General features: G+C 41.8%; 2 protein-coding genes across 4 annotated transcripts; one reads left to right on the forward strand and one right to left on the reverse strand.

Moving 5' to 3' along the window:
- Positions 1-370: 370 nt before the first annotated feature.
- On the reverse strand, positions 371-1,387 carry LOC148027833 (uncharacterized). Its single transcript, XM_087688948.1, has one exon. The coding sequence runs from the start codon at positions 1,385-1,387 to the stop codon at positions 371-373; it is 1,017 nt and encodes a 338-aa protein (XP_087545074.1).
- A 1,025-nt stretch (positions 1,388-2,412) lies between these two features.
- Positions 2,413-22,989, forward strand: LOC148027834 (cytochrome P450 716B1-like). 3 transcript variants are annotated; one of them, XM_087689546.1, is made up of 3 exons: positions 2,413-3,579; positions 20,313-20,500; positions 22,149-22,986. In XM_087689546.1, the coding sequence occupies exons 1-3, from the start codon at positions 2,562-2,564 to the stop codon at positions 22,473-22,475; spliced, it is 1,533 nt and encodes a 510-aa protein (XP_087545672.1). In that variant the 5' UTR covers positions 2,413-2,561; the 3' UTR covers positions 22,476-22,986. The 3 variants fall into 3 exon arrangements, with proteins under 3 accessions (XP_087545672.1, XP_087545673.1, XP_087545674.1); XM_087689547.1 differs by lacking the exon at positions 20,313-20,500 and having other exon boundaries at positions 22,149-22,989; XM_087689548.1 differs by lacking the exons at positions 20,313-20,500; positions 22,149-22,986 and adding an exon at positions 5,073-5,233.
- Positions 22,990-23,189: the final 200 nt, after the last annotated feature.

The raw sequence follows: 23,189 nt of genomic DNA on the forward strand, positions 1-23,189 counted from the left end.
TTCTTGAACATGCTTGTTGAGTAAGAACCTAGCAAGAAGTGCTCAAGAAAATGTTTGGCCCGTGGATATGCCCAAGCTTTTCTACGGGTATGCCCTATCCAACGATTTATACTTTTTTTTGCATGCATACATCGACCCATACACTCAACTAAGTACAACCACATTTGTAACATAGACTCTTCATCACTCATGGGGGGTGGTGATAGAAGCTCAGTAATCGCAAGAAAGCATAACCATGCACAAAACAATGCAATTCTTCTTGGGATGGCCATGTCCACCTGCAAAAATATGCAACACACATTATTTAGATTTCTCATTGCTTACAACATTTCACACCAACACACTAGAAGATATAAATAACATTGCAAAATCATTTTGATGCATTCAAAAATTCGACCATGGTAGCATGGAGGGCAGCTAGTAGATCCAAACGTTTGTTTTCGGTGGCCTCCTGACGAATAGAAGACTCCTTCAAATGATCAAGTAGAGCACGGCCTGTGTTGGCCATCTCATTCAAGGAGTCCTCTATTTTGGCAGGTCCCTGACGTCCTAATGGAGGTGTAGGTTGAACCTTGGCAGTGGAGTTTTGTGGCTTCCCCTCCTCATTTTCCTCATCTATTTGTGTGTCTAGGGGGTCATTACATGACACAGAGCTAGCATGTGATACACTCTTTACCTGTGCTCTATTGTGATAATATTCGTCTACGACATCAAACCATTTACAAGTGTATTTTCTATTGTTACCAGACACACTATTGTGAGCTTTGTCTACCCTGTATTGGCCTAAAACATGTGCCCACTTCTTCCTACATGCTTCGCTATCTTTGTCAAAATCATGATAAGTAGCAGATAGTTTATCTGCCACTTTTGCCCATAAATTAACCCCCTGTTTTTGAGGGTTGCTAAATTCATGGCTCATGCCACCTCGCACGTGGATTAGCTGATCCACCCAAAAATCTTTCCATTTTCCTTTGCTTTTGTTGTCGAGGTCGTCGTCTTTGGTAAGGTCAACTGCTGGCGCCTTCTTCTTGGATGCCCTTGGCCTCTTGGATGAAGTAGACTCTTGCAATTCGTCCCTGTGGTCAGCCCCATGCTTCTTTGAAGTTTTGGCTCGTGATGGTGTAGTTTCTTTTGTTGGATTTGGAGGTGAATTTTTTGATAGTTCGTGATGAGGACTTGGTGGCTTAAAAGCCACATTTGGAGGTGGGGGTCTAAAGAAGAAGGGAGAGGCGGGAGAGGGAGAGGTTAACATGGCCGTAAAGCCATGAGGAGGCATTGGAAAATGTGCGGATGAGAAGGGGTATTGTGGTGGCGATGTAAACATTTGGGAGAGAGGTGTGTCATCCTCCATTTGAGAATCAAATGGTTGAGAGTGAGTAGGGTCCATAAAATGTACCTGAAAGAAAACAAAAAAGAATTAGTCATGATCAAAAATTTATCCTTCAAACAAAATTACAAGCATAAAAAAGAGAGGCCTTTGGTGGAGAGATGGGAGAGAGAGAGGCCAAAGAGAGGGCATATGGTGGAGAGAGAGAGAGAGAGAGGCCACATGGTGGAGAGAGGGAAAGGCCATATGATGGAGAGATTTGCCATATGGTGGAGAGAGAGAGAGAGAGAGAGAGAGAGCAATGCCATTTGGCGGATAGAGGGAGAGAGAGAGAGGGTGTATGGTGGAAGAGTGAGAGGCCATTTGGTGGAGAGTTGTCATGTAGAGGATGTAGAAGCCAAAGAGGGCCAAAGAAATTGGCAAGTACCTTCGAAACCTTGTTGATTTGCACCTGCACATCACAATTGAAGCAAATGTGTTAGTATGCTATTGAATAAATCTATTGTGCAATCAATAAAAGCTTGAAAAAAAAAAGCTCAAACTTCAAAGGTGGTCACCGAAATTGCTTGATAGAAGGGCAAACAAGTCTTGATTTGGACTTCACAGTGGCAAAGGAAGTACAACACAAAGCTTCAATTTATAGGAAAAAAATGCAAGAGCTCCTTGAACAATGTGTAGACGTTGGAAAATGCAACCGTTGGAAAATGCAAACGTTCATGAGTGAGCTGTGTGAACGCCGAAATCAACGCTTACGTGGCATCTTTGTCAGGCGGCAGCGCTCTTGGGCGAGGGGGGGGGTCGGTACAATTGCACGGCGCACCTGCCGGGACGTGGCATGAGCAGGCCACAGCTGCCGCCGCCCACTGTGAAAGGGGGCAAGCACGTGGCGTGCTCTGGTTCGCAGGATCCGAGCGGCAGCTGCTGCCGCCGGTCCTTGTGAAACCAGCCTAAGAAACGTGGGGCGGGTGCCATGCGTCCAGCACCCGCCCTTGCCGCGAAAATCGCGCCCGCCCTGCCACGAGTCTAGGCGTGGAGCGCCTAGTATAAATTTTAAAAGCACGTTTGGAGGATAACATGCCATTTGATTAAGTGCTTGTGGCGGAACTTCATCCCCAACTATGAAACGCACACGCGGTAAGCACGTGTGAGACAGCGTGCGCCTACGCCACAAGTCTCGAGAGCACATCGCGCCCAATTCTCTCTCTCCCTCTCGCGCACACTCACAGAGGGTACCATGTCTACCACCATTGGAACCCTCCTCCTGCAGGGCTTTGCAGGAAGCAACCAATTCATTTCAGCCGCCCTCGTCGTCTTCCTAACGATCTTTCTCCTGCAGCTAATCTGGCTATGGCGCAGCAGGAATACCACGTCGCCTGAGCTGCGATTGAAGGGGAAAAGGCCGCTGCCGCCGGGCAGTCTCGGCCTTCCCTTCGTTGGCGAAACCCTAGCCTTCCTAGGCTGTCAGAGGAAGAACAGTTCGTGGCAGTTCACAGACGAGCGCGTGGCGAAGCACGGGGAGATCTTCAAGACGAGCCTCATCGGCCACCCGACCGTGGTCATCGCAAGCCCCGCGGGCAACAAGATGATCTTCTCTAACGAGAACAAGCTGGTGAACCTGTCGTGGCCCGGCAGCGTCGTCTCCGTTTTAGGCGAAAGCTCCCTTATCGCCTTGAAAGGGGAGCCTGCCAGGCGCACCAGGCACGCCATCATGACCTTCCTCAGGCCCGAGGCGTTTCAGATGTACACGCTCAAGGCGCACAAGAGCGTCACCGGCTTCATCAGAGACTACTGGGAAGGCCAGGAGCAGGTCGCCGTCTTCCCTCTCATGAAGCGCTTCACCTTCTCCCTCGCCTGCGAGCTTCTCATGAGTAGGTATGACAGGGAGGAGCAGCGCCTGCTGGAGGAGCCTTTCACCACGATGATGAAAGGCATCATGCAGCTACCGATCAGTCTGCCAGGCACCAGGTTTTCTCGTGCCATGGCTGCTTCGAAGATGCTGCGGGGCACGTTCCAGAAATGGATAGATGAGAAGAGGGAGGACTTGGCCACGGGGAAATGCGCAGCGGACGAGGACCTTCTGTCGTGCCTACTGACGCACAGGGACGAAGAAGGGAAGCCATTGACAGACCAGGAGATCAAGGACAACATTCTCCTGATGCTCTTCGCAGGGCACGACACGAGCACAGCGCTGACAACCATGGTGTGCAAGTTCCTTGCAGAGAATCCAGCCGTCTTCGACGAGGTTTACAAAGGTACGGGGGCTGTCCTCCTTCGCCACCATGAATGAGCTCGGTTAAGTCTGATACGGGTTCCAATGTCCATCGTTAGAATAGAAATCGGACTCCTGCCACGCGCTTAGTCACTATTTGCATTTGTCATTATAATTCTAGTGGGTAGGAGAGAAAAAGATCATGTCACACGGTGGAAACTTGACCTATTTGACTTCCGAAATGTCTGATAGGTCTACGCGTAGCTGCACTCTCTCTCTCTCTCTCTCTCTCTCTCTCTCTCTCTCTCTTCAAATCATGGATATCACTCTCTTGGCAGCCTCGTACTAAAGTTCTAGTAAGCTTTCATGCGATTTCATTGCTATGGCTCGATCTACACATTAGACATTCCAAATATTTTCCCTAAATTTCTAGATCAATCAAAATTAATATAGAATTAGAATCCCATAGTTGTAAGTGCAATGCGATACATATAGAATTCTTGGAAGTAAAGCTAGCCTAAAAAATGACACATTCTTTCAACTTTAGTGTATTCTTAAACCCCTTTCTAGTCCATTTCATTTAAGTTGTATCTTCTTTTTATTGGTTGAATACCCATTAGAGTCTGGTTCACAAGGACTTTTGACAACTTATTTTCCATGTCTCCCTAGAGCCAATCTAGATGTCCATCGAAGTCCCCCTTCTTTGCAAGGGCTTTTAACAACTTCCGATCCTTGATTGCTAGAGTGAATCCTTGTTGCAAAGATAAGGTGTAGAGCTTCAAGGGCCAGAAGGACTTTGTTCAAGTGTTCGAGGTTGCAGAACATCATCGAACTGAGTACTAGTGAAGCTGAATACATATTAACTACACTGAAGTTTCTAAGGAAGCTGTATGGTTGAGCAGACTTGTAAAGGATCTCGGCATGTCTATGGGTATTGCAGTTTTGGGATGTGATAGCCAGAGTGCTGTGTATTTGGCTAAGAATGCCATGTATCATTCACGCACAAAGCATATAGATGTGCGATATCACTTCATCAGACAAATTTTGGAAGATGGTCAAATCACATTGACCAAGATTAAAACATAGGATAACCTTGTAGATGTTCTCACTAATAATCTAAGCAAAGCTTAGCATGAGCATTGCATGCGACTAGTGGGCTTATCAGGTCTCAGATAAGAAAGTGATCAGTTTATGATTAGTTGATACTTAGTTTTCAATGGTTTATGGTTGGTTCCATGGACAATAGCATGTTAGTAAATGCCATGACAATTTTAGCCATCATTTATACCGAGAATATGCTTTACTGTGGTTCTAAAGTCAGAATAATTGAGAAACATGAGTCATAGATTCATCCAATGGCTTCTAGCAGCAGTTTTAGAATGATTTTTAGTTCTCTGTTATGTATATGTTGGCTGGAAATTTTTAGTAGGTTTGGGGCATATGGCATCATTAGACAACTATATAAGCCTACCTTGCACTAAGGAGCAAAGCCACTAAATGTGAGGATTCTAATTTTTTTCCTTTTGTGACATATAGGCACCCAGAAGACACATTTTATCCTTGGTACTTAGCGTCTTAGAAGTCACTCTTCAAATATCAAGTTGAAGGGTTGCTAATCTTATGTCACTCTCAACATCTAAGTGCTCCGTTCATATGATGATATTGTAAATATTTATCCATAGTAATATAATTTTTGTCTACATTTAAAAATATACTTTTCAAATGTTTAATTTACTCTAAGTTAATGTCCACAAAAAGTATTTATGGAAGTTGATAAATAATCTTCAACTCAATAACATTTTTTACATTTTTAATGATATTATAAATAAAGTATTGAAAGTTTCGTAACTCAAAAATCTTCTCTTTAGAAATATCAAGTCTTCTTATGAATTTAACAATTCACTTGACATTAAATCTTTCAATTCACTTGACATTATCTTAGTTTTTGGTGGACATTGCTTCAAGGAAGTATATCCATAGTAATTAAATTAAAAAATATATATTGCCTTGAAAAAGTGCAAAATCTCCAAACACATGAAATATTTCACTTCATTTTGTAAAACAAGAGCACAAGGATTTCTTATATTTAAAAAAGATTCATGTTATTTTTTTCATACGTATTTTTTCTATTAGATATACTCAATGTTTCACTGGTGCAAGGTACCATCAACTTTTCATAGTACTCTTATAAGGTTCCCATTATGATAAGAAACAAAGTGTAAGCCCAGACATTAGTTGGATCCTAACTTATATGTTAATTGAGGTCTATGTGATTGAATGGCAAAATGGTGATCTTTGTGGATCTAGCCTTTGGGTTAGATAGAGTAGTTATGTTGGAATCAACTCCAATATAGGGAATATTTCCCTTTCAACTAGGGAAGGTTCATATTATGGTCAGATAGGCTGGCCAAACTTCCTTTCCAAACCATTAAAGGAAGGCTTTTTACATGCTATCATCATTTTGTCTTTTGTTAGAAGTATAGCATGTGAACCCTATGTAAATAAGGGTGCATGACAGAAGATGAGGTGTGAATGGATTGAAGAGCGGGGAAAACCCTAACCCTAGCTCATAGTGAGGCTATAGAAACATGGCCAAAGGTAACTCTCGATAGATGAGAGAGTGAGCAAGTTGTACCTTGAGCAACTTAATAAGCAAAATCTTGTTCTTGTACTTGAGCTCTCTTCTCCCTTGTGTGTACACATTTCCATGTGGTCACTTTGATATTTCAACATAGTATTAGAGCCATCTTTGTATTGCAGAAATACTAGCATTAGGTGCAATTTTGACAGTGTGACATTTAGCATGGTGCTATGTGCTATGGGCGACGTAATGTTGGCGGTCTCCATGGGGCATTGAAAGCACCCGAAGTGGGCCTTTTAACCCCAAAAGGGTTTGGACTAATTTTCTCTCTGCTGTCCACACAAAGCAAAATCCTAATTGTGGGTCTTAGCAGTTGCGAAAGCTTCATTGTAAGCTTTAGGGTTTTATAAAATCCAATCATTATTTCAACTCTAACAGTGATTCTAATCATTGATTGACTATCTCTGAAACTCATTGGAGATCTAGAAGCTCCATCTTGGGTCTAGACACACTTGGTGGACATCATAAAGTTCATCAAAAGTTGAATTATAAGCATATACTGTGAGATGAGTGCTTGTAAGTAGTGATGCTACATTTCTCAGTCATGATCTTGTTTCTAGTGAATATGTGGAAGATGTTTTATATTGAATCTCAATCTTGAGGAGATTAAGTTTTTAAACCTTAAGCACGTTCATTTTGTGCTCAACCATCATCATCTATTTTGACCATTGTAAGACTATATATCAAATATAAGCACATAGACCATTTTCATGTATTCATATTATCTTATTTATCTGATTAGACATTCATTACTTGAAGCTTGCTATTTACTTGGTTTAAAATATCATTTCATTTGCTTCTGTTATTATTACCCACCTTATAAAGGATTAGACATTACCATTGCCTTTTGCAATCGGTAAGATCTTCTAGTATGAAGAAGTTTAGAATAGATGGTGGTAATGAGTTTAACTCAAAGGAGTTTAAATACTTTAGTAAGAGCAAAGGGATTAAGCGTCAATTGATGATGTCTCATACACATTCGTAGAATGGCTTTGTTGAATGTTGAAATTGCACCGTTGTGAAAATGGCAACATAATACTTAAGGGTAAGGGATTCCTTAACTAGTTTTGAAAATAAATTATTAATAGTGTAGTCTACATTCTTGATCACAGTTAGATAAAGAGTTAGATAAAGGCTCTTAAGGGTTAAACTCCTCACAAGGTTATATTAGAAGCAACCATCTGTCTTACACTTAGGACTTTTGGATGTGAATATTATACATATGTTTCAAAGCATAAGAGAAATAAGTTAAAACTAAAAAGTACAAAATGTATCTTATTGAGCTATAGTGATGAGCAAAAGGCTTACAAATTATATGACCAAGAGATAGAAGATCATAAGAAGCCATGGTGTGTTTGAAAAGCAGCCATATACATTGTAGAATGATAGTATAAGTTTTCTAAATTTATCATCGAATAAAGTAGTCTACCATGAATGTGTCTCAAGAGCTATCCCTATTCTCAATGAGAAGAAAGTATCGTCTTCGAATGATGAGGAGAAAGTTCACCAATTTATAATCATCATGCTACCAGAAAAGCCATTGTTGTGATATGTGAAGTAGCTTTATAATCACAATAATTCTATCTATAACTATTGAGGAGAAAGAAAATCTATCAAGGAGGTCTTAGAGAATAAAGGAGCAAAGAAAGGCTTCTGCTCACATAGTTAGTATGGCCTTGATGGTGGTTGACATTATGAGAGAAGTAAATGAGCTATTAGACTTGGAAGAAGCACTTGTTCATCTAGCGTGGAGACCAACTATGCAAGCTAAGTATAACAATATAATGAATAATAACACTTGGGAGCTAGTGGGTTGGCTAGAAAAGAGAGAGATAATTGGCAACAAGTGGGTTGGAAGGTAATGTACAAGGGTGATGGTAGCTTAGAAAAGTACAAGGGAGGTACAACGCCAAATTAGCTACACAAGACTTTTTATTGGTGAAAGGGTTTGATTTTGAAGAATCATTCACTTCCATTGCTAGAATGTGCACAATACTTGCAAAGGTTGCTCACAAAAAATTGCTAGTTTACCAACTAGATATTAAATCAACATTCTTGAATGGTGACCTCAAGGAGATGTATATGGCTTAGCCATTGGCATTTATGGCCTCCCATTTTAAGAATACAATTTGTAAGCTAAAGAAGGCATTTATATGAATTGAAACAAGTTCTTAGAGCATGGTACTAGTGGATAAATAAATGCTTTTTAGGCTCAAAATTCAATAGATGTGCCTCATAATTTCATTTGTATGTTTACAGTAATAAGCATGGTGAAAAGTTTGTAGTGATTGTTTTATATATGGATGATATTCTTATTACATGTGACTATGTGGGAGCCTTCGCTCAACCGCCAAGACCCACGGACCGCTTATTGTTTCAAGCGTTCCAAGCTGAGCACTAGTGGCTACCTCTCACATAGCCGACGCGCCATCCATATCTAGGGGTGTAGTGAGCTTACCTCCATGCCGTTCGAGTTACCTCCTCTCTCGCGCACTCCGGTAGCTCCACGATCCAAGTGCAAGCTTCACGCAAGCTCCATCCTCAAGCTCCGCGCTCTAAGCTCCATCATCGCGAGCAAGAGAAGAGAAGAGGAGAAAAGAAGAGAAGAAGAGAGGAGAAGATGGAGAGCTTCTTCACCCCACGGTCCCTCACCCTCACACACTCACTTCTTCACACTCTCACACTCCCTCTCTCAAGCACAAGCTCAAACAAGTAAGAAGAAGAAGAAGAAGAAGAAGAGGAGAGCTACTTTTGGCCACACACAAGAATGAGATTCTCATTCACTTTTCAACTTTATATGCAAAACCCTAAATTCTTTTTGGGCGGTCATCCCCTTTTCCCCTTTTTTACATGGCCTAGGCCCTTTTTCCCATTGTCCTTCTATCTTCCTAGCTTCCTTTCCATCGCCCATCTACATTTATAAATTGCACTCTTTTACAAGATTTTAGGGTGCGCCTTTGTATTTTAAAATGCATCTTTCTCCTTTTTCACTTACCTTGGACTTTTAAGATTGCCCTTGCGCTTTTGGCCTTTTTTTTTCTTCTTTCTTCAGTCGGGCTACCTTTTTTCTGCCTTTGCCCTGTGCTTTTTTTATTTCCTTTTGCTTTCTTCGTGTTGGGGTTAACATTACCCCCCCCTAGACGAGTGCTAGTCCCATGGCACTCACCGTCATAGGTAGTAGGCGTTAGCATGCACCGAAGACGTGGGTAGCAAGGACGTCGGTGGTTGCCATGGCGGAGTGTTGGTAGTGGTGGAGAGGAAGGTCGTTGGGGGCATGTTGGTGGGTTAAGTGGTAGGTGGTAGGGCAATGGGTGTTGGTGGTAGGGTTCTTTGGGGGGGGGGGGGGTTGCACTGTTGGAGTATAAGTGGTGGTTTGTTGGGGATTCTGTACATGATAATTCTTGGCAGGCTTAGAGGGTGATAATGATAGGAATTCAGAGTTGAGTGTTGATGAAGAACGAATGACACCTTCATTGGAGTCTTTAATACCTGCAATTGAAAACCTCTCATAGGTGGTTTCTCCCTAGGGGTAGTGCTAGTCTTCTTTATCGTGCACAAGACATAGTTTAATTAGTTTGGGAGATAGGTCGAAGCTGAGAGTATTGTCCTGCACTTGAGGGCCCAAATCGTGTATTGGTTATAGTGTGAATATTAAGTGAGTACACGTGCTTATTTAGGTATTACTTAGTTAGAAGACTGTCGGTCTGGTTCCTTGTATAACAATGGGTCAACAAAGCAAGGGGTTTAAGTTGATGGAAAAATTTATCGATGAAGACGGGGAGTACACTTGAAGATTGCTTGAGACATCATTATGGTCTTGTCAAGGCAATGTAGCATAATTGAGCTCCTTGATGTCTTAGCTTTTTGTAGCTAGTGGCTATTTATAGTGCTTGAAAAGTATGGTGTACTTTTCCTTTGTTTTTCATGCCTTGCCTTCCACTATTAATTGTAATGGCATTGAGATGGAGTGCAAAAGAATTGTGCAAGTGGTTCAGGGTGATAGGTCTAACCAAAGGCGAGGCGAGCTCCCTAGGTGTGTCCTGCCCTTGATGTGCCCTAAACAATTATGGGGGATGAATAAAGGGCTAGGGGATTAGGGACGGAGCCAACCGACCAAGGTCATTGGATGTATCTAATTTGAGGACTCCTAGGTGCGGTGATGTGATTGTGTGTGCTTTTTTTTTTCATTTTTTTTTCATTTTTTCTCTTTTTTATTTCTTTTTTTTGTGAAAAAAATGAATATAATAAATGCCATACATTGAGGCTGTTAGCCTTTCATTTGGATTGAGAAATGTTGGGATCCAAAGGCTATGAAGAATGTATAATACAGAGATGATTGTGTCATCAGCCTTGATGCTAGAGGAACTGTTGTTAAGATGAAGAGATACACTTAAGATTTTGCAAACCTCTGTAACATGTGAGACATCGAACAATTGAGGTAGCACTTGGAGTGAGCTGTGCATAGACAAGGGCAGAGTATCTTGCGAATTGAATCCTGGATGATGAAGAGACGTTTGCCCTTGTTGAGAGCGTGGCTCCTGCCCGAACATAGAGTTTGGCCAAGAAGGAAGATGTAATTGATGATTATGCTTTGGCCATGCTCAGTTGCGATATGTGCTTTCTGTAGAGGTGTCCTTGGGTTCTCGTCCAGTGGCACTTCTGTCATGGCTTTTGTTTCTTGGTATTCCTGTCACTTTCTCCATAATGGTTCTTTATGGGGTTGGTAGTCTTGTGGTGACTTGGATATTAAACGCTTCTAGGCATTGACTTGTGTCATTCTACATTCACTTGGAAAGGCGTGAGAGTACATGCAAGTCACATGCTTCAACCATAATGAAAATGTCCAGCTAAACAAGATATCACCAACCTGAATCCCTTAGTTTTGACTTGATGCGTATCACTTGCACTTGGTCATCATTGCTCACGGGGTGTGTTGGCCTTTGCTTCTTTTGGTATTATTTACACAGTCACAAAACACGTTTATTTATGTACATGTTCATGAAACCATGTTCCTCCGTGAGGATAAAAACCAATTGTAGAACTCAGGATTGTACTCGAGTGTGGCACACATATCTAGCTTCTGTGGTAGCCTACTTAGCAATAATAAATATTTGGCAACATCGAGTAGCATGGTGCCTTGTCCGAGTCTATTGGAAACATGTAGCTCCTTCTCAATGAGAACTTTATCAATCAAAGGGCTCTCTAGGCTAGTTCCAGCTAGGTCCATACCTCGAACTGTAGCTAGAACTCGAAATGAAGTTGGTGCCATATAGGTCGAGTCTCTTTGAGACCGCCATTTGCCCAGTCGCTCCTCTGAGACTGTCATGATTTGGGGTCCAAGTTCGGCCATTGTAGCGCGGTTTTCAAACCAACGTTTTTCAAATTGGCTTCTACCCTCTGATTGTCACTTTAGTCGCTTTATCTCTAAGAGATTTGATTGGCAGAGAATTTCATTAAATGTCACGGTTAAGCGTAGTTCGTCAGCCTCCTCGTCAGAGATGAGTCGCATGCGTTCATGTAAGATATTGTCATAATGTCCGTCAAGATATTCTTGCTCTTCCCACGATAGCGAATAAGGCAAATATTCCTCAAGCTGCTCCCTAGGGAATGTGCCCATGTTTGCTTGAACATATACGCGTGTGAATAATTTCAGCTTAGTATCCCACTCGGTCAAGCACTCTGCCACATCTCTATGTTCTATGAGGGCTTGCTCGGTTGCTATCTCATGCAAAGTTCTAAGGGTTTCCTTAGGCTTTAGTATAGCTGGGGGATCAGGCCTAGATGAGCAAGATTGATCAATGCCAGGATTGCTTATGCCTTCGAGGTTTTCATGTTTCTCCTGAGGATTTATGGTAGTTGTGTCATGGTTCTCCTCGAATGTGACTTGCATGGTCTTAGCATCTTGTTGTAATAGTGTTGTATCCACTCTTGATTGATTAATGTGAGTTTCTCTATTGGTGGATTGATTGTCGCAAGCAACAATTGACGTTAATTGTTGCTTTGATTTATCAGAACACATGGATGTGTCTGAGATTTCACTGTTGTTAGGAGAGATGGCAATGGGTTTATCTATGGATGAACCAGACGCTTTGTTCATCATCTCTTCAGTACTCTTGGTCCCAATCTTCTTGTCGTCTACAATAGCTTGCAACTGTCATTGTTTTCGTTGTTTTCTTTTCTTTCTCTTGGGCACTAGAGGTGTATCCTTTGAGGACTCAGGATCCTGAACTAGGTCAGTAGTTGATGTGCTTGGTTGGGCCTTAGCATTCTCTTTCTGTGGCATGTCGTTATGGGATTTTGCTACGGCCTCACTAGGTTGAACAGCCTTGCTAGGTTGCGAGGGTTCAACTACCTCTCTTTTTGGAGAGTCTAGCTGTCCAGCTAATTCTCCTATGTTCAGCCCCGCATACGATTGCATTGACAGTTGCTTATGGTTAGGTATTTGCTCTAGATTTTTGTCCTTATCTATTAGAACCTGTCTCCATTGCTTCTTGTCAAGGTGAGTGTTGTATTTAGAGTTGTTCTCTTGCTCTGGAGGTTTGGGTGACTCTAGTGTAGAACCATGAGACGGTTTAGGGTTTTTGTCATGTAGGCTTGGAAAAAACCAATTGAAGAAGTTAGGGTTGTATTGATGGAAAGCATAGAGATCTAGGATTGCAGGGTCTTGAGTGAGGCAGAAGACATATGTGCTGACATCAAGCACCATGCTCCCTACTCCTAGCCTGCTAGCCACATGTAGATCTTCTTCTAGAAGCACTTTATCATGCAAGGGATGTTTTTGGACAGTGGTAGAAAGGTGGACATCATGGGCAGTTGCCAACACTCTCAATGAGATCGAGGCAACGTACGTGGAATCATGTATTGATGTCCAAAGGGCTTTCTTTTGCTCAACAAGTGTCATTAGTCGGTGGCCAATTTTGGCTGCCAAACTTTTGTTGGAGTACCAATTTTGTGCAAAGGTACCTTGTCCTTTCCCTTTTCGTTTGATTGCTTCAAGCTTTTCCTTGTTTGTCTCGCATAGAGTTGTATAAAATGAGGGTATCAAGCACAATTCTCTAGCTGTGGCCTTTGGGATGTCCTTCATGACTTCTTCAACAATATCTGCATAGCAGAAACAAACATGTTGTTGCTCATACCAAGTCAGTGGTTCAGTTATGAGCTTTGTGTGCTCTGGTGTTGGCCTTCCGATGTCCACATGGACGTATGTACGTGTGATGGCTGTTAGCTTGTGATCAAGCTTCACAATGTACTTCATCTCTGGTTCATTGGTTAGGTGCGCCATTTCTTTGGCCAAGTCTTCGAGAGATTTATTCTCAAGTCTAGGCTTTAGGTGCTTTGGAAGGACTGGAGGTGTCGAGGATGTTTGTTGTGACATCTCTTCCAAAGGTGAATTTCTAAGGACATGTTCCGCAATGGTTGTCACGGCCAAAGGTTGTAAGTGATGTGGTCCCTGATTGGAAGTAGTGGTGGCTAGTTCAGTGGATTGGCTACCATTGGTAGACTGCGGTGTCAAGTCCTTAGGCAGATCAGAAGTGGTCATGTCTTTTGTTGCCCTTTGCGCATTCACTTATGCAGGTTGAGCAGCGGCACGAGGCTGCTGGTGTCGTGCTTTCCGTGTCCATTTAGGTGAAGAGGATGTAGGAGATTTGGGACTCCTACGTGGGCTTGGCACTGAATGGAGAATTTGCTCGTGATTGTTAGACGATTCTGTCATTAGCTTTGTTAAGCAATCAGCCTTATCATGAGCAATGTTTTGCCCATGGTGCTCATTATCCTCTTGGGAAGTCAAAGGCTCCTTGGGGACTAGTGGACCTTGTGCATGCTCGACAGCTACCTCTGATATCTGCTTGCTAAGCACGGTAGGCTGAGGATCTAATTTTTGATAGGTCATGTTTGGTTTCTTGATTTCACTCTTGAGGAGCTCAATCACTCCAATATTTGTGGTTTGATACTTGGATTTTTGTTTAGGTTTCCTCCTACGCCTCTTTGCTTTTGACATAATTTGGGCTTTTGACAGAGGTGATTTAGCAGGGGGTTTTGGTATCCAAATCCATTGGTTGCCTGTATAATACCCTTGAGCACGAAGCAACGCCTTGGATATCCATTGTGGTGTTGTGCTAGCTCTCCATCGATGCCTTCGTTTGTAAGGCTTGGGCTTCTTTCGTGGTCTTCTACGATATTTGTAAGTCCAAACCCTATCCTTGGCCTTGTCTCCTAACCTTTTTGTTTCAAGTATAGCCTTACTCATTGGTTCTCTCCGTTCAATCTGTGCTTGTATCAACTATTTCAACAACTCCTTGCTCTCATTACTAGGCTTGCTTGGTATGTCAGAATGCACCTTGCCCTTTCCTCGAGGTTTGATGAGGTTGCCCTTGCTAAAGGTTGTGACTATCCTCACAGCCGGTAGTGTCAGATGTATCCTCTGTGCTACATAGTCAACTTCACACTTCGTTGCCTTTTTGAAGGGCCTTCCTAGGAGGATTTCCTTTCCACAATTCTCGCTATTTGGAGGAACATAGAATAGTACTGGCAAGCTTTCTGTTTCAATAGTTACAAGGATTCTGCACTTCCCTAGAAGTGCTTTTGGGTGTTTCCTGTAAGGATTAAGAGTTGCATCAGTCGGTTTGAGCTTTGGTTAACCTAGTAGAGTCCATGCTTTGTAAGTCAAGATATTGAAATCTACTCTTTCATCAATGAAAGCATCAACACTATGCTCTCTTTTTGTAGTGAGTTTGACCCTAAGATAAGCATGTAGCACTATGTCTTCATCTTCCGGGTCTTGGTTTATAGCTTCAAGCCTTCTGATACATGCCTTTGAGTCCTTGACTGCACAGTCAAACGTGGATTCTCTACTGAGGCCTTGGATCGTTTGTGTAGCGCTGCTCAAGGTACATCTATCGTCAGGACTGTCGTGTCTAGTCATCCTCGCATTGATAGCTTGATGATGTTGCATTCTGCTTTGACTAGACGAAGTTTGAACACAATGAACATGTGTTCTTGTGGTGTGGCCTTTTTGCCCTTGATGGCTAGATTGGCCTGTTGAGGTTCTAGGGTCTTTGTTTGTCTTTGTTTGGGTATGGGCTTCTATTTGCTGCTTTGCAAGTGAAGATCTATGCTTGTGTAGAGCCATTACTTCACTAGGGTCTAATTTGGAGGACCTGTTGCAGCGTGTGTGTTCTCTCGAGTCTATCGGGGGAGGTGCGGAGGGGGCCCCCCTTTGCGGGGGTCCGGGGAGGGGGGGGCATTCCCCCTCGGCCCGAAGAGCCATTATGGTAAATACCATGCATGATTGGGAGGACCTTTGGTAGCTAATTTTTGAACTATTTGATGTGGATTTTAGACTAGTGATAGATCTATGATGTGCCTTTGGCTCTATATGATTTATGGAGTCTATTTTGGTGGTGGCAACTTAGTTTCTGGCCAAAATGGGATTCTGGAAAAATTGCAATTTTTGGGCCGAGTCCCAAATTCCGTCGGTCGAGGGCCGAGGGCTGAGTGGGCCGAGGACCGAATGGGTGTGGACTGAATGGGCCGAGTCGGCCGGGCCGAGTGGATCACTCGGACGGGCTGCGTCGATGTTAGAGCCGAGTTGTCCGGACCGAGTGAGTTTTTGGGCCGAGTCGGTCGGGCCGAGAGCCGAGTCAGGTGGGCTGAGTCAGGTGGGCGGAGTCAAGTGGTCCGAGTGGTAGTGTGCCGAGGGCCGATTCTGGGACTTCACCCAGAATCGCCGTTACTCGAAGATGCCCAGTGCGGCACGTTTTTTGTCGGCGCAATGATAAATCACCCGAATCACACAATTCAGGTCACGGCTTGTCATACACACCTCGAGATCAAAGCTATGGATGGAGGGAAAGAGTTGTATATACCTGGAATAGCCAATAAACTCTAAAATGCAAATCGGCAAACGAATCAAACCCTCATGCCCTGTTATGACAACAGAAACCTTGATGCTTGTTTTTCTTTTTTTAATTTGTTTTTTCCTATCCTAATGCATCCAAATCACAAAATAAATACCTACACTACTCCATCTCACAACATAAATCTCAAAAAAGCAAAAAACATACTTGCTAAGAAGATCGAATACCATCTTCAATCCCCTCACTTCCTGCTTATCTCAAGCATCGGTTCGGGGAAAACCCTACTTCGAAGCGTGCAAGTGCTCAAGGCTTGAATCCGTTGGTCCCGACAACAGAACCAAAATGTGGGAGCCTTCGCTCAACCGCCAAGACCCACGGACCGCTTATTGTTTCAAGTGTTCCAAGCTGAGCACTAATGGCTACCTCTCACATAGTCGACGCGCCATCCATGTCTAGGGGTGTAGTGAGCTTACCTCCATGCTGTTCGATTTACCCCCTCTCCTGCGCACTCTGGTAGCTCCACGATCCAAGTACAAGCTTCAAGCAAGCTCCATCCTCAAGCTCCACTCTCCAAGCTTCATCACCGCGAGTAAGAGAAGAGAAGAGAAGAGAAAAGAAAAGAAGAAGAGAGGAGAAGATGGAGAGCTTCCTCACCCCACGGTCCCTCACTCTCACACACTCACTCCCTTACACTCTCACACTCCCTCTCTCAAGCACAAGCTCAAACAAGTAAGAACAAGAAGAAGAAGAAGAAGAGGAGAGTTACTTTTGGCCACACACAAGAATAAGCTTTTCATTCACTTTTCAACTTTATATATAAAACCCTAAATCCCTTTTAGGCGGTCATCCCCTTTTCCCATTTTTTACATGGCCTAGGCTCTTTTTCCCATTGTCCTTTTATCTTCCTAGCTTCCTTTCTACCACCCATCTATATTTACAAATTGCACGAGTGAGAGCACGGCACTCTTTTACAAGATTTCAGGGTGCGCCTTTGTATTTTAAAATGCACATTTTTCCTTTTTCATTTACCTTGGACTTCTAAGGTTGCCCTTGCGCTTTTGGCCTTTTCTTTTCTTCTTTCTTCAGTCGGGCTACCTTTTTTCCGCCTTTGCCCTGTGCCTTTTTTATTTCCTTTTGCTTTCTTCGTGTTCGGGTTAATAGACTATGAAGACATGATCCATCAAATTTGAAAGGCTTTTGAGCTTTAAGTTTGAAATGAGAACATTATTTGGGGATTTAAATCTCATAAGACCCTAGCAAAATCTTTCTCTCTCAAAAGTATATATGTGAGATCTTGAAAGTATTTGGTACGATCAAGTGTAAGAAGATAGCTACACCTTTAGAGGTGAATGTGAAGTTATCCATTGACGATACATTAGCATGATCAAGTGTAAGAAGATAGCTATACCTTTAGAGGTGAATGTAAAGTTATCCATTGCCGATACATGAGCACTAGCTAACATTGGGAGGTAGAGGAGGTTGATCGACAATCTTACTTCTGCAACACTAGGCAAGATATCAATTTTGCCACCGGTATGTTGAGTAGGTTTTCAAATAAACCATGAGAAAGCCATTGGAAAGCTGGGATACAAGTGCTAAAATACTTGAAGGGAACTTTTGATTATGATCTTATATATAGTCTTGAAAGTTCTTGTGTGGAGAACTATGTCTCAAACTAGATAGGTAACAATGGTTCCAAGAAATAAATTTTTGAATATTGTTTCTCTTTGGGTTTAGGATTTTTCTCTTGGAGTAGTGAGAAACAACCAACAATAGCATTGTCTTCTACTTATTGAAGCAGAGTACAAGGTAGCTTGTTTTGCTGCATGTGAAGCAATATGATTAAGGTGGATCCTATGGCATATGGGAGTGTAGATAGTGCCAAGATGTGACAATCAAAGTTACATTGCCATTGCCTGCCAAAAATCTAGCTTCTTGTGCATGCACCAGATACATTAAGATTCAATATCATTATGTACATGCCTTGATCAAGGATGGGAAAATAAAGCTTGTCTATTTTCTAATAGAGGGGATTGGGATGGATATCTTCACCAAAGCTTTGATGAAGGATCTGCTTCAAGTTCATCTTTAGAGATTCAGAATTCGGCCAAGGATGTAGTTTACTTATTGTAGGTGGACATTGAGAGGAGGGGTGTGAGATATGCTCAATGCCCCACCCTTGTAAGGTGTGAGCATGCTCCACCCTTGTAAGGTACCACCAATGATCCATGGTGTTTTAAGTTGTATGGCCCCTATTATGAGAAGCCATATGTAAGCTTGAATATTGGTTGGGTCTTGACTTGAATGTCAGATGAGGTCTATGTGATCGTATGGCAAAAAAGTGACCTTTTTGGATCTAGCCTTTGGGTTGTATGTTGGTAGCAACTATAGTAAAGCAAATATTCCTTGTTCAACTAGGGAAGGCTCACAATACGGTTAGACATACTGTGGACTATAAAAGAAAGACCCCTTTCAAGCCATCATCAATCTATCTTTCACCTAGTTAGAGTTCTTCTAACTAGTTGTAAGCTATTCGCTTATCAATTGTCTCAATCACCATATAAGCTTCATAGTGAAAGCACATAAGTGGACATAGCCATCTTTGTATCAATGTGTTTGGAATTAAAGAAGTTTTTCCTCTTCTCATATTTGTTATGTATTCTCTACTCCTTAGATTCCGTTCGTTGCGTTGCGTAATTTTTTGCATTTTCTACATTCTCTTGCTTATGGACCCCATCTCCTCCTCCTCCTCTATCTCTTTATACTTAAAATGAAATGATATCTCAAAGAAAAAAATCTCTTATAAATGTTTTTTTAAATTTTAAAAAATATGATCTATTTTTCTTTTACAACCCATGTTTTTCTATGCCCTCCTCCTTGCATGCCCCATCACCTCCTCCTCCTCGTGTATTTCCTTCTTCGTCTCTTGTTACTACATCTTGTCCTCTTGCATCTCCACCTTATCTCTTCCTTCTCCTCCTCCTCCACAGTCTCTTGCTGCTCCATCTCTTCCACATACTCCTTCTCTATCTTGGGCCTCCACCTCCTCAAGCAACAAGTACCTCCTCACAAGGATTCCACTTCTAAATATCAAATTTCACTTTTACTTTGTGTTATGTATTGTATGTATGGTGTTACCTATATGATGTGATTTGTGAGTCACGCATACTAATTTCTAAATGAGTAGGTGAAATGGATATTTTTGTTTTAATTTTAGACTTTGGACTCTAGGATCTTGGTGAAATGAAAGTTTTCATTTTATGGATCTATTTGCGTTTCCTATTATTATTGTATATGGATCTATTTCTTGCCTTAATATTACTAATCTATACTATTGTGAATTTTTGTAAATAATATTTTTTGAAACCTCAATATATAAAGGTATCCAATGAAAGTGAAACACAAAATGAAACCCAACAATATTGAAATGAGATGAAATGCTTTTAATGTCTATGGGTCTATCTTTTTACCCACACATTTTTCAAACGACCTTTTCTTCGAGTAAATCTAATCAATTAACAATTTCTAATCAAGTTGCATTTTTTTCTATTATTTTTGACTTGTCTAATATTCTCCAAAATATGCACTAGATAACATTGGATATTGCTATATCATGTTGGTTAATGACATTGTCTTGGGTCACTAGGGAATGAGCCTCTCTTTCTCAAAATGAGGATTCAATGGGGATATCATGGATTGTTAAAGCAAATGCTCTCTCTCTCTCTCTCTCTCTCTCTCTCTCTCTCTCTCCATGTGTTATCAACCATGAACTCACTCTATTTCTCTCTTTCTCTTCACCAACTGTCACCTCTCTCTTATAGTTGAGCTTTTATAGCGTACTAATATCATTTCTAGACAATGTGGTGTGCTTAGTTAAAGTAGATCTTCGATGAAATGTTCTTCAATCAATAAAACATAAGTCCCTCACATACATATATATTTTCTATCATAGTTAATAAAGTTATATATTACAATTTTTATTAGATAGATCATAGTTTTTAATTAAAATTTATTTTAAAAAAAATTAGCTTTAAATGAACAATATACTTACATATGACTTTTTAAATTTTTATTAGGTAGATTATATTTATTAAGTTGCAATTTATTTAGAAAATGAGAACTTATATTATTTTAGAATGAACAATAAACGTATTTGTACTATCTTTCTCTAAGAAAATGATTAAATTAATTTAGAAAAGACAATCTGCCAAAAATTATATTGAATGCCCACTTGATGCTCTAATCAACTTAAGTTTGATGACACTCGTTTTGTTGCAGAGAATAGGGAGATTGCGGCAAGAAAGGGATGCGGGGAGCCTTTGAATTGGGCTGATATATTGCAAATGAAGTTGTCGTGGAGAGTAGTGCAAGAAACCCTCAGGTTGCAACCACCAGTGCAAGGCGCTTTTCGCATGGCTAATCAAGACTTTGAATTTGGTGGATTCACAATCCCAAAGGCTTGGAGGGTAATGAAATTGTTACAATTGCAATTTGCTGTTTATAATGGTGTCACCCAAAAATGAGAGAGAGAGAGAGAGAGAGCAACTCCTACATCTCACACACTCATTTAGTATAGGTATTACAAAATGGGGGAATTGAACCTAGGTAAGCGGGTTATAAAAAGGGAGAATTAAACTAGGGTAAGTGGGTTAATAAAAACAAGTAGCTTACCACTACGATAGCCACTTTGAATAGGGGCATTCACAAATTGCCATTGTACGACACATCAATCTCATGTCTCATAATGTGACATTGTCCAATGCATCAATATTTATTGTAGTCCTCTTGGATGTGCCCCAAGCACAAATTGAGTGCATGATTACCACTGGAAAAGTCTATTGTGAAATTTCACAATGACTATCTTTCGACCTCTCTTCTAGGTGCTTCATTTATGCAAGTTCAACTAATGGCTAAAACCTTATCTTCTTGGGCACCACTACAATAATATTGTCCCAACTTCCTCTTGTTGGCGATGGGACCATATTTTGGACTACCTAGTCGAATTCATGCACTACCAAAATGGAGTTTTTAAAAGCATTCTTGGCATCTTCTCATCCTCCAATTTCTTGTGTTTCTTCATGATAACAAATTATGTGGCCTTCTATCAAAACATGAATGGTAGACTTTCTCCCACTTCATTTTCCTTGATCTTTAAAACATTGTCAATCCTACCTTTCTTCACTTCCTCATTTTCGCTTGGATTTCCTTTTGTACCTCATGTTTGATTTTCACTGCTATCTACTTAGACTCTTGGTTTTTCTTCTTGATTGATGTTATCACATCTCTCACTTTTGCCTCAAATTTTTGTTGAACCTCACGAATGTGTGTTCTCTCTTTCATTGGAGCATATTTGCCTTCTCTCTTTTAGTACGCTTTCTTAGGTCAGAGTTTATCCACTCTTGAGTCCTCTATATCATTACGGAACAAAGTAGTTGCAATTTGTCTTACACCTTTATTGGGTTTTTGTATGTCGGCCCATTATGCTTACATGGGCTCTAAGCCCTTATAGTGAGATCAAGTGATAAAAGTTCCTATGAAAGAGAAGGGCCTTGGGCTAGTTGAAATTTTGGTTTTTTACACAAGGTCTTTCAAGTAGTGTTGTTATAGGAGTGTGACTATTAGCATAGAAACAAAGATCTTGTAATTGTACAATGTTGGGTGAAACAAAATGTGCTAAAAGAGCATTTTTAGTGTTTAATAGATGTTGAAGTGATGAGAAAGTAGGTTGAAAGAGAGGTTTGTTTCATCGAGTTTGTTAAGCTCGCTCTATGATGTGTCCATGTTAAAGGAATGGTATTTTGATTTGGATAGTCAAATGACTCATCTATTGAAGCTTGAGAGGCCCCATTGAAATGATGTGGAAAAGAAATTATTTTGAATATTCCAACAATTCTAAGGTAAGTTCAACCTTTAAGCCACGTTATTGAATGCAAAGCATATGAGCGCTCTTTTCCTCTCATTTTCTCGAGCCCTTGCCTTCTTAAGCTACAAGAATGCAAAGCAAAGCATAGAAGAACTGAGTAGTAGTAGCAGAATGTTGGTCAGTATAGCTCCAATGGGGTTGTATGTGTTGGTGTGTTTGTTTTCTGACGACACGTGTCGGTTGGTGCGCAGCTATATTGGACGGTAAATTCGACGCACCGGAACGCGCGGTACTTCGAGGAGCCAGAGAGATTCGATCCGTCGCGCTTCGAAGGGGCGGGGCCGGCGCCTTACACGTTCGTGCCGTTCGGTGGGGGGCCTCGCATGTGCCCGGGTGGAGAGTTTGCGCGCATGGAGGCGATGCTCCTCCTCCACCACCTCGCCACCCGCTTCTCCTGGAGCCTCGCCAACCCCCGCGAGCCCATCTCCGTTGACCCCATGCCCCAGCCCTCCCAGGGCCTCCTCATCCGCCTCCACCCTCGCCCGCCTCCCCCCCCTTCCTCATCATCACCACCATAGCTGCCACCCTGTCTACGTCTATCCTTATCCTTACACTGTATCGTATCATCACCCACATGCCTCCCTTTCGCAGCAATCCATGTACTCACCATGCAGCTTCAGCAGCCTCACTCTCCTACTCCAGCAAACATTCAAGCAGCCCAAATGATAACCATGGCGCGCCTTCCCCTCACACCCATATGCTACCCTGTCTACGTCTATCCTTATCCTTACACTGTATCGTATCATCACCCACATGCCTCCCTTTCGCAGCAAGCCATGTACTCGCCATGCAGCTTCAGCAGCCTCACTCTCCTACTCCAGCAAACATTCAAGCAGTCCAAATGATAACCATGGCGCGCCTTCCCCCCACACCCATATGCTCCTGGTTCTTTTCTATTCCCACATGGATAATCTGTTGTTTATATAATTTCTTTGTAAATCACAAGGTGAAACTATATTTATGCATGTATTTGTGAACGTGTGTCTATGATCATGTCAGAAATGCAAGTCATTTCACTAGCACTTGTTTCTTTGGGCGTTGCGTATCTAACATTATCATTTGTTTATGTTGAGATGTTGCCTTGGCCCTTGTTTGCACATTCTCTAGTTTCTATTGAATTATTAGATTATAAATTACGATGACCACGGAATGCTCATTATATTGCATTAAGTGAACTAATGTACGGTGGTGAAAAGGTAAGAGGGGGAAGCTCCTTGTGGTAAACTTGAAAA

This window comes from Lygodium microphyllum, chromosome 12, assembly GCF_053477565.2.
Source record: "Lygodium microphyllum isolate KBCC chromosome 12, Lygodium_microphyllum_v1.1.10, whole genome shotgun sequence".
In the NCBI taxonomy this organism is placed as follows: domain Eukaryota; kingdom Viridiplantae; phylum Streptophyta; class Polypodiopsida; order Schizaeales; family Lygodiaceae; genus Lygodium; species Lygodium microphyllum.